Below are 12,225 nucleotides of genomic sequence, written 5' to 3' on the forward strand. Positions count from 1 at the left end.
ATTTCAGGCCGAAATGGTAAGGGCCGGGGTGGTTCAGCATTTTGGAGGAAAATATTATATTTTTTAATAGGCTAGTTTCCCCACAATGAATGTACATACATGCCATTAGATGGATCCTGACCCCCATATCCCTTTGAAAGGGGCGTAGGGGCAAATATTGTAAAAATTTGAATTAACACAATTTTTGGCCGAAATTGTAAGGGCCGGGGTGGTTCAGCATTTTGGAGGAAAATATTATTTTTTTGAATAGGTTAGTTTCCCCACAATGAATGTACATACATGCCATTAGATGGATCCTGACCCCCATATCCCTTTGAAAGGGGCGTAGGGGCAAATATTGTAAAAATTTGAATTATCACAACTTTCGGGCCGAAATTAGAAGGTCCGGGGTGGTTCAGCATTTTGGAGGAAAATATTATATTTTTTTAATAGGTTAGTTTCCCCACAATGAATGTCCATACATGCCATTAGATGGATCTTGACCCCCATATCCCTTTGAAAGGGGCGTAGGGGCAAATATTGTGATAATTTGAATTATCACAACTTTCGGCCGAAATTGTAAGGGCCGGGGTGGTTCAGCATTTTGGAGGAAAATATTATTTTTTTTAATAGGCTAGTTTCCCCACAATGAATGTACATACATGCCATTAGATGGATCCTGACCCCCATATCCCTTTGAAAGGGGCGTAGGGGCAAATATTGTAAAAATTTGAATTATATCACAACTTTCGGGCCGAAATTAGAAGGTCCGGGGTGGTTCAGCATTTTGAGGAAAATATTATTTTTTTTTAATAGGTTAGTTTCCCCACAATGAATGTCCATACATGCCATTAGATGATCCTGACCCCCATATCCCTTTGAAAGGGGCGTAGGGGCAAATATTGTGATAATTTGAATAAACACCAATTTCAGGCCGAAATGGTAAGGGCCGGGGTGGTTCAGCATTTTGGAGGAAAATATTATATTTTTTGAATAGGCTAGTTTCCCCACAATGAATGTACATACATGCCATTAGATGGATCTTGACCCCCATATCCCTTTGAAAGGGGCGTAGGGGCAAATATTGTGATAATTTGAATAAACACCAATTTCAGGCCGAAATGGTAAGGGCCGGGGTGGTTCAGCATTTTGGAGGAAAATATTATATTTTTTGAATAGGCTAGTTTCCCCACAATGAATGTACCTACATGCCATTAGATGGATCTTGACCCCCATATCCCTTTGAAAGGGGCGTAGGGGCAAATATTGTGATAATTTGAATAAACACCAATTTCAGGCCGAAATGGTAAGGTCCGGGGTGGTTCAGCATTTTGGAGGAAAATATTATATTTTTTTAATAGGTTAGTTTCCCCACAATGAATGTCCATACATGCCATTAGATGGATCCTGACCCCCATATCCCTTTGAAAGGGGCGTAGGGGCAAATATTGTAAAAATTTGAATTATCACAACTTTCGGGCCGAAATTAAAAGGTCCGGGGTGGTTCAGCATTTTGGAGGAAAATATTTTTTTTTTTGAATAGGTTAGTTTCCCCACAATGAATGTCCATACATGCCATTAGATGGATCCTGACCCCCAATCCCTTTGAAAGGGGCGTAGGGGCAAATATTGTGATAATTTGAATTATCACAACTTTCGGCCGAAATTGTAAGGGCCGGGGTGGTTCAGCATTTTGGAGGAAAATATTATTTTTTTTAAATAGGCTAGTTTCCCCACAATGAATGTACATACATGCCATTAGATGGATCCTGACCCCCATATCCCTTTGAAAGGGGCGTAGGGGCAAATATTGTAAAAATTTGAATTATCACAACTTTCGGGCCGAAATTAGAAGGTCCGGGGTGGTTCAGCATTTTGGAGGAAAATATTATTTTTTTTTAATAGGTTAGTTTCCCCACAATGAATGTCCATACATGCCATTAGATGGATCCTGACCCCCATATCCCTTTGAAAGGGGCGTAGGGGCAAATATTGTGATAATTTGAATAAACACCAATTTCAGGCCGAAATGGTAAGGGCCGGGGTGGTTCAGCATTTTGGAGGAAAATATTATATTTTTTGAATAGGCTAGTTTCCCCACAATGAATGTACCTACATGCCATTAGATGGATCCTGACCCCCATATCCCTTTGAAAGGGGCGTAGGGGCAAATATTGTGGTAATTTGAATAAACACCAATTTCAGGCCGAAATGGTAAGGGCCGGGGTGGTTCAGCATTTTGGAGGAAAATATTATATTTTTGAATAGGCTAGTTTCCCCACAATGAATGTACCTACATGCCATTAGATGGATCTGACCCCCATATCCCTTTGAAAGGGGCGTAGGGGCAAATATTGTGATAATTTGAATAAACACCAATTTCAGGCCGAAATGGTAAGGTCCGGGGTTCTTCAGCATTTTGGAGGAAAATATTATATTTTTTTAATAGGCTAGTTTCCCCACAATGAATGTACCTTCATGCCATTAGATGGATCCTGACCCCCATATCCCTTTGAAAGGGGCGTAGGGGCAAATATTGTAAAAATTTGAATTATCACAACTTTCGGGCCGAAATTAGAAGGTCCGGGGTGGTTCAGCATTTTGGAGGAAAATATATATTTTTTTTAATAGGTTAGTTTCCCCACAATGAATGTCCATACATGCCATTAGATGGATCCTGACCCCCATATCCCTTTGAAAGGGGCGTAGGGGCAAATATTGTGATAATTTGAATAAACACCAATTTCAGGCCGAAATGGTAAGGGCCGGGGGGTTCAGCATTTTGGAGGAAAATATTATATTTTTTGATTAGGCTAGTTTCCCCACAATGAATGTACATACATGCCATTAGATGGATCCTGACCCCCATATCCCTTTGAAAGGGGCGTAGGGGCAAATATTGTAAAAATTTGAATTATCACAACATTCGGGCCGAAATGGTAAGGGCCGGGGTGGTTCAGCATTTTGGAGGAAAACATATTTTTTTTTAATAGGTTAGTTTCCCCACAATGAATGTCCATACATGCCATTAGATGGATCCTGACCCCCATATCCCTTTGAAAGGGGCGTAGGGGCAAATATTGTGATAATTTGAATAAACACCAATTTCAGGCCGAAATGGTAAGGGCCGGGGTGGTTCAGCATTTTGGAGGAAAATATTATATTTTTTGAATAGGCTAGTTTCCCCACAATGAATGTACATACATGCCATTAGATGGATCCTGACCCCCATATCCCTTTGGAAGGGGCGTAGGGGCAAATATTGTAAAAATTTGAATTATCACAACTTTCGGGCCGAAATTAGAAGGTCCGGGGTGGTTCAGCATTTTGGAGGAAAATTTTTTTTTTTTTATAGGTTAGTTTCCCCACAATGAATGTCCATACATGCCATTAGATGATCCTGACCCCCATATCCCTTTGAAAGGGGCGTAGGGGCAAATATTGTGATAATTTGAATAAACACCAATTTCAGGCCGAAATGGTAAGGGCCGGGGTGGTTCAGCATTTTGGAGGAAAATATTATATTTTTTGAATAGGCTAGTTTCCCCACAATGAATGTACATACATGCCATTAGATGATCTTGACCCCCATATCCCTTTGAAAGGGGCGTAGGGGCAAATATTGTGATAATTTGAATAAACACCAATTTCAGGCCGAAATGGTAAGGGCCGGGGTGGTTCAGCATTTTGGAGGAAAATATTATATTTTTTTAATAGGCTAGTTTCCCCACAATGAATGTACATACATGCCATTAGATGGATCCTGACCCCCATATCCCTTTGAAAGGGGCGTAGGGGCAAATATTGTAAAAATTTGAATTACCGGTATCACAACTTTCGGGCCGAAATTAGAAGGTCCGGGGTGGTTCAGCATTTTTGAGGAAAATATATATTTTTTTTAATAGGTTAGTTTCCCCACAATGAATGTCCATACATGCCATTAGATGATCCTGACCCCCATATCCCTTTGAAAGGGGCGTAGGGGCAAATATTGTGATAATTTGAATAAACACCAATTTCAGGCCGAAATGGTAAGGGCCGGGGTGGTTCAGCATTTTGGAGGAAAATATTATATTTTTTGAATAGGCTAGTTTCCCCACAATGAATGTACCTACATGCCATTAGATGGATCTTGACCCCCATATCCCTTTGAAAGGGGCGTAGGGGCAAATATTGTGATAATTTGAATAAACACCAATTTCAGGCCGAAATGGTAAGGGCCGGGGTGGTTCAGCATTTTGGAGGAAAATATTATATTTTTTGAATAGGCTAGTTTCCCCACAATGAATGTACCTACATGCCATTAGATGGATCTTTCCCCCCATATCCCTTTGAAAGGGGCAGGGGCAAATATTGTGATAATTTGAATAAACACCAATTTCAGGCCGAAATGGTAAGGGCCGGGGTGGTTCAGCATTTTGGAGGAAAATATTATATTTTTTGAATAGGCTAGTTTCCCCACAATGAATGTACATACATGCCATTAGATGGATCTTGACCCCCATATCCCTTTGAAAGGGGCGTAGGGGCAAATATTGTGATAATTTGAATAAACACCAATTTCAGGCCGAAATGGTAAGGGCCGGGGTGGTTCAGCATTTTGGAGGAAAATATATATTTTTTTTAATAGGCTAGTTTCCCCACAATGAATGTACCTACATGCAATTAGATTGATTCTGACCCCCATATCCCTTTGAAAGGGGCGTAGGGGCAAATATTGTAAAAATTTGAATTATCACAACTTTCGTGCCGAAATTGTAAGGGCCGGGGTGGTTCAGCATTTGGGAGGAAAATATTTTTTTTTTTAATAGGCTAGTTTCCCCACAATGAATGTCAATACATGCCATTAGATGGATCTTGACCCCCATATCCCTTTGAAAGGGGCGTAGGGGCAAATATTGTAAAAATTTGAATTATCACAACTTTCGGGCCGAAATTAGAAGGTCCGGGTGGTTCAGCATTTTGGAGGAAAATATATATTTTTTTTAATAGGTTAATTCCCCACAATGAATGTCCATACATGCCATTAGATGGATCTTGACCCCCATATCCCTTTGAAAGGGGCGTAGGGACAAATATTGTGATAATTTGAATAAACACCAATTTCAGGCCGAAATGGTAAGGGCCGGGGTGGTTCAGGATTTTGGAGGAAAATATATTTTTATGCCTCCGCCACCGAAGGTGGTGCCGGAGGCATCATGTTTTCGGGTTGTCCGTCCGTACGTCCGTCCCGTTTGACCGTTATCACAATATCTCAAGAACCATTTAAGATTTAAACTTAAGACTCGGGAATAGTATTTATCACCATAGGAAGACGATCTGATTAGATTTTGGAGCACGTATGTCAAAGGTCAAGGGTCACAGAGGTCAACTTATGAAATTCCATACATTGAGATTGTTATCATGATATCTCAAGAACCACTCGAGATTTAAACTTCAAACTTAGTGATAGTGTGTATCACTATAGCAAAACAATCTGATTAGATTTTGGAGCATGTAGGTCAAAGGTCAAGGGTCACAGAGGTCAACTTATGAAATTCCATACATTGAGATCGTTATCGCGATATCTCAAGAACCACTTGAGAATTTTCACTTCAAACTTAATGATAGTATGTATCACCATATCATAATATCTCAAGAACCACTGGAGATTTAAACTTCAAACTTAATGATAGTGTGTATCACCATAGGAAGACAATCTGATTAGAATTTGGAGCACGTAGGTCAAAGGTCAAGGGTAACAGAGGTCAACTTATGAAATTCCATACATTGAGATCGTTATCGCGATATCTCAAGAACCACTGGAGAATTTTCACTTCAAACTTAATGATAGTATGTATCACCATATCATAATATCTCAAGAACCACTGGAGATTTAAACTTCAAACTTAATGATAGTGTGTATCACCATAGGAAGACAATCTGATTAGATTTTGGAGCACGTAGGTCAAAGGTCAAGGGTCACAGAGGTCAACTTATGAAATTCCATACATTGAGATTGTTATCATGATATCTCAAGAACCATTGGAGATTTAAACTCCAAACTTGTTTAAATTGCTCTATGGCGGAGGCATCATTTTTGACTGCGCGCAGTCAAAATTCCATCTAGTTATTTTTTTATTCACAGCTTGGTCTTGTTATGGCAATAAATAATCAGTCGCTATTGATAATTAACATTCACTTTTATTCATGAGATATCCAAATTTAATTTGGAGACTAAAAGCTCACTTCTCTGGAGTATATTTATTTCACATACCATTATGTGTTTTTTTTTTGGGGGGGGGGGGGGGGAGTTGGAGCATTTCTTGGACGGAACAAGGATGGAAGTTCTCTGTTTGTAAGTTTTATAATATATGCTTTTTCCTTTATTTATTTTTATTTTTGGGGTCTAATTTCTGTTGATGATATGTGGGAACATGTAGATCCCTTTTAAAATGGCTGCAACTTTTTTTCTTTTCCAGGAAAAATGATGGTGGACTTCTCAGATGTCATCGATGACCTGGAAGTGTGGGAGCATGGCAAGGGTTTCATTCTCCACGGCAACGAAGAGAGTGACCATTTCTGCAGTGGTGGTGACCTATCCGTCTTGTGCGGCTTGGATAAACCTGAAGCCGGGGGAATGATGTGCCTCTTCATGCAGAGCACCCTGGGAAGATTGCGACACCTCCCGCTTATCAGTGTCGCACATGTTCACGGGCAAGCGGTAGGGGGCGGAGCTGAGCTCTCGACGGCGTGCGACTTCCGCCTGTGGACGGAAACCACGCAGCTCCAGTTCAAGCAGGCCATGTTGGGACTCTCCCCCGGGTGGGGCGGCGGTTCGCGGCTGGTGCGCCTTGTTGGACCGCAGAAGGCGCTGCAGCTTCTCGCGGGTTGCCGAACGGTGACAGCTACAGAAGCGCTGGAGATGGGCCTCGCCGATGACGTCTTGCCAAGTAGCAGCGATAGTGTGCAACATGCTGTTGAGTGGTTAAGTCAATACACACGTGCATCTGTAGACATAGTAAACGGCATCAAGGAACTCGTGCTCGCAGCCTCCCACCTACCTCTGGACAAAGCATTAAAGGTTGAGCGTGAGATATTCACCAGTTGCTGGTGCAGCCCAGAGCACGTGGAAAAATTCAAGAATGTTTTAGAGAAATTACAGAAATAAGCCTGTTGACCAACTCAATGCATGTGGAAACCCAGTAATATGGATAAAAATTTGTGATCATAATGATTTCAGTTTGGTTGCTTTCTGAATTAACATCCTAGGCTGCAATATCCTTTCAAATATGTATTTATTTATTTATGTTATTGTCTTCCTTGTAATGGAACAGGTGTGTCGAAACATTTTTCTTGCATCTAGACTGCTAAATGATAGAATACTTACAGTAGTGACTGAGACAGAGAAAAGATTTATTGTGTCTTGCACTGTTTGACTGAAGTGAGTAAATGAACTTAAAGTGTAACAATCATCTAAAAAACTAAACAGAGTACAGCTAGAATGTATAAATCAACCTCAAAAACTTGCAAAGCATTCTATGGGCTAACAGATAAGGAGTATGAAACAAATGAAGTTTAGGATAATATAGCTCGCATGGAACCTAATACTGACTTGGGCTTCGTGTTGGCCCTATTATATGAAAGTGCATGTGGGTGCGTGGCTGTCCAAAAGTCTTACAAGTTGTTTTTATGTTAATTGAAATTGTCGTTTCAACTTGCAAAATCTGTTTACAGAAGTAATATTTGAAGCTCATATTGTGAATATAGTATTATTTTGTGAAATTATGAACGCACAGAACAAATTATTTGTTGATGCATGAGCCCTAGGCACAAACAAAAATAGAATTTGGGGGTCCAGGCTAAGATGTTGGCTGCCCATGTGTCGGGGGCGCCTGTACATGTAAATGTTGAATTCTGCTTTTATAATGAATGTGACATTGTGCCAAATCTTCTGATGTTGTTGTTGTCTAGAAGCTGAGAATGATTTTAACAGAACAAGAAGTGACATGTAAATCAAAGCATGTTTTATGATAGGATGATTGTGGTTCATGTACATCTTCAACTAAAACATATGGGCTCAGAGACTACATGTACTTTAATGTACATGTAAATAGATTATTATTGTTCATGTACATGTATGTTGAAGAATGAAATGATTTGTTTAATGTGACAGAGATTTGCCAAAGACACATCAATGCAAAGTGTAGACAATTTTTGGTTTAACATGTAAAGGTATTATCTTTCTGAAAAACTTTTCCACAAACATAAGCTGCATGTGGCAGTCTAGCTTGAACATAAATGAACATACATGTAGATTATTATTATATGTTGAAGAATGGAATGATTTGTTTAATGTGACAGAGATTTGCCAAACGTACATATACATGTACATCAATGCAAAGTTGCAAACTGTAAACAATTTTTAGTTTTGGTTTAACATGTAAAGGTATTATCTTTCTGAAAACTTTTACACAAACATAAGCTGCATGTAGCAGTCTAGCTTGAACATGAAAGAATGTGCTATTAGTAGTTAAATGATATTTTCTAGCATTGTTTAGGAATATATACATGTATATGTACATCTCCATACATTTACATCTCCATGTACATATGTATCATCTTGAAATACTGTCATGATTATTCAAACATAAAGTGTGCTGAGCAGTGCTGTAGTACGCGTTTTAAAAGATGGTTTGTAAACTTCCGCTATTTTGTTGTGTTCGACTTTGATGCCAAATGCGTCGTATTCAAGCCAAAGCACTAAAATAACAGGAATTCCATGAAAATACTGTAAGATTTACTGGGGTCGATTTTAGGGGTAAATGCTTACTGTACGTGGCAAATTTTTAATATTTTGTGGTGTAGCTTATAGTGGGTGAGGGGGGGGGGGGTCTCTGTTATCTCCTTTCTTGAGTTGAAATAATGAAACAAAAGATCACTTACCAGTATTTTTTGTTTGTAATGATACCTTGACTAAAATCAAGATATATACCCCTCCTTCCCCCCCCCCCCCACACACAATATCAATTTTCTTTTCTTTTTACTTTTAATCTTCAAAATCATGAAGATCTGTGTATGTAGATTATCAGTTGTGTCTTGCAGGCACACTAAAAACTGTGTTACACCCTGCTCATTAAAGTGTAGGGCATTAACTTGCTGTTTGGTGTACAAATGCCGAAGGTTAATTTTTGTTTGTTTACCTCTGACATTCTGAATAACCTGGCACCTGATGTACATGTGATATGACTTTTACTACGCATGGGGCCTCCATTTAACGTTCTATCCAAGTAATGATCATGATGATCCAATTGCGTCATCATGCCTCCAAATATACTAGTCGTATCATCATCAGGAACCTCCATCAGGACAATTTTACTTGTTTGATTATTGAAGGATCATTTTCTTACAAAATCGTAAATCTTAGGTGTTTAACACAATGTACATTTATCTTTAAATTTAATGTACATTTATTCCTGGGAATTGTCACCCTACATCAAAGCTATACTTTCATTTATGTTGTGTTTAATTTTGACGGTCAAAGAGATGATATTGATATGAATTATTTGTGATTGTGGTAATTTTATTGATTTGAATTGAACTGAAATAATTCTTTGCTGGAGTATTTGCATGAAGTGCTGCATGATAATATTATACTTGTTCAAGTGCATTGAGTGTTTAAATGTACAATTTACATGTACATTAAAAGGATTCATTGTCAAGAAAACCTTGTCAAAAGAACTCTATGGTAATACAATCATATGAAATAGAAGATTGGTTGTCAATGCATCTTTATTTTGTCTAATATACATGTATGTCTCTGAACTTACTTTTGCATCATATGTACCATAAATAGGATCTCCTCTTTTTCTTTCCCTTCTTTCAATATCTCTTCTGTCTCTTTTTAACTGATATTCTTTATTTCTTGCTCCCTCATATCTATCACAATCTACTTCTCACTCTTGGGCCCCATTTCACAAAGCCTTTTTTCAATGACAAATGACAAAAATAGATGACAAATCTGCTGATAGCCAATCAGAAGCAAGGATTTCAGTAGCTTGTAACACAAACTGTCATTTGTCACTGATGACAAGTTTTGTGAAACGCCCCCCTGGGCCCCATTTCACAAAACTTGTCATCAGTGACAAATGACAGTATATGAACCGATGTACACATTTCATGGCTAATAATTTGGTTTAAAGGGATCCGTTAAATTTGTCTAACATCCTTTAAAAAACCCTTGATTTAGCTTGTGCTGCAATGATAATTATAAACCTTTAGGTCAGTTAAGAACCCCATGACTTTTACAAGTCGATCCCCTGTCCGATTATCAAGATTTTTATGATTGAAATGCAAAATCAAATTTTGCGTTTGCCAAACGGTTTTCATAACACTACAGTCTATCGGGGAAAACGAGTATGGAAAAAACCGGTCACTAAAAGGTTTTTACTTTTTTGAGGCACTTCTTGAACATTTTGAAGCGCAACTGTTTTTAGGGCTTCAATATAACACCATATCAAAGACACTGATAACACGTATGGCCGTGCATCTCAGATTTAACATTGTTAAACGATCCCTTTTAGAACGAATGCTGACCTTTTGCTGTATTTGGAAAGCCGTTACAAACAAACTTCAACCCTGTTGCGGTTAGACGTTTAAACCCCTTTGTTGACCACCCTGTGCTCTTAAAGGAGGCCTACCTTTTTCTTCCGGAACCAGACAGTTACCTCTATCATGAAGTGCATATTGATGGACAAAATATTATGCCAATCTAAATGTATCAATGACAAAATATTCAAAGTTACAGTTTCACTATTGTAAAAACTTTATAATTAAAACAGAATGGGTTAAATTATTTTCTCTCTATCCCTTTCTCTCCTTCTCTATCTCTCTCTCTCTTTAAAGATAAAGTTGAGTTCTGGTCATGTGATTGCATTGTGAAAGAAACGGTGTGGAATCTATCAGAAAAGGTTGATCATCTAATATAAGTATTTGTGTGTATTGCAAGGTTCTGGAATCATCAAAATGATAAGAAATTTGGCCAAATCTTGGCAAAGTTACAAGCACTGTACACAGAATGATGTATATGGGACTACACGAGCACATGGCGAAAAAAACCTACCCCCCCCCCCCCCCGATTTTTACGATGTTTCACGTCATATTTAGAATATGAAGGCATTTGAAGAGCCATGCTTTTCAGGGAACATGTTTAATCTGATGTTCTTCCACCCTTGCATAATAAGAATGATAACGCTCACAAATTATTTGTTACCTCTTCCCAGAACTCAACCTTCTCTTTAACTAAATGTAGTATGTACATGTTTCACTCTTTCCATGCCTAACAATTTAACTTAAAAAAACGCAGACTAAAAATAGAAAGAGACAGATTAACATGTTAGTAATTTTTTACTCCCACGCATTTAATGTATCCATTTCCCTGTATACAGTGTATATAACATTGCTAAAAATAGGCCGGTGCCAATTTCCTTAAAACCATAGTAAACTAGTCGTAATTTTTTCCAAAATTACCAGCCAACAACACAACCTTTAAAGGCACACTGTCCTACTTGTAGCTACTTGCTCCTACTTGCTCCCTCTATATAGAAAACTTCCCAAATTGGTGCCTGTTGGTCCCCCATGATCCTCTTTTTCTTATGTTAAATGAGAGCTGAGTAAATGAGATAGCCACCTGTCACAGTGACCTTGTTGGCTCGCTGTGTGGTCTAATCCCTTCTAGCTGCAGTAGTAACGCCTACCTTTAAGATTTTTAGAACATGGGCTAAAGTTAATTCAGATGCTTGAATGCTAGACATACATGCAATAGCACATATGGGAGGAATAAAAAAAAAAGCCCCATTAAAATATGCTAAAAATGTAAATATTTCTAGGAAAGAATGGTGAAAATTCATGTTTTTATTATTTGCATAATTATTCTAAGGAGTTTTATACATCTGCTGATATACCTGTGAGTGTATGACAGCCCCTCCCTAGTTCAGTGCGAGTCCAGGGAAAAAATTAATATTTAATTTTCGGGGGCTACTTTTCAAGCTTGCCTGCATAAAAATAACACTCTAAAATTTGTTTTGCATTGAACTCTATGCAAATTTACGGGGGCTCTTTTCTGATTTTCGGGGGCTCTTTTGGGCATTTCGGGGGCAAATTCGCCCTGAGCCCCCGTGTATTTTTTCACTGAGTGCGATATACATTTCATTTCAAATGGCATTACAACTACAATCAATTTGCAAAGAATAATATAATAAAACAATG

At 38.5% G+C, this 12,225-nt stretch overlaps 1 protein-coding gene and 1 long non-coding RNA gene across 2 annotated transcripts; one reads left to right on the forward strand and one right to left on the reverse strand.

Annotated features, from left to right (window-relative positions):
- Nucleotides 1–6,403: 6,403 nt before the first annotated feature.
- LOC115919003 (ethylmalonyl-CoA decarboxylase-like) lies at nt 6,404–9,730 on the forward strand. The gene has a single exon (XM_030996725.1). The coding sequence runs from the start codon at nt 6,446–6,448 to the stop codon at nt 7,127–7,129; it is 684 nt and encodes a 227-aa protein (XP_030852585.1). The 5' UTR covers nt 6,404–6,445; the 3' UTR covers nt 7,130–9,730.
- Nucleotides 9,731–11,357: 1,627 nt separating this feature from the next.
- Nucleotides 11,358–12,048, reverse strand: LOC105441664. The gene is made up of 2 exons (XR_972112.2): nt 11,715–12,048; nt 11,358–11,503 (listed from the first exon to the last, which is right to left on the reverse strand). It is a non-coding gene; the product is annotated as an uncharacterized LOC105441664 (long non-coding RNA).
- Between the last annotated feature and the right edge of the window lie 177 nt (nt 12,049–12,225).

This window comes from Strongylocentrotus purpuratus, unplaced genomic scaffold, assembly GCF_000002235.5.
Source record: "Strongylocentrotus purpuratus isolate Spur 01 unplaced genomic scaffold, Spur_5.0 spur5_scaffold_3, whole genome shotgun sequence".
In the NCBI taxonomy this organism is placed as follows: Eukaryota; Metazoa; Echinodermata; class Echinoidea; order Camarodonta; family Strongylocentrotidae; genus Strongylocentrotus; species Strongylocentrotus purpuratus.

Coding starts and splice junctions, on each gene's coding strand:
- LOC115919003 (XM_030996725.1), top strand. CDS start 6,446: ATGATGGTGGACTTCTCAGATGTCATCGATGACCTGGAAGTGTGGGAG.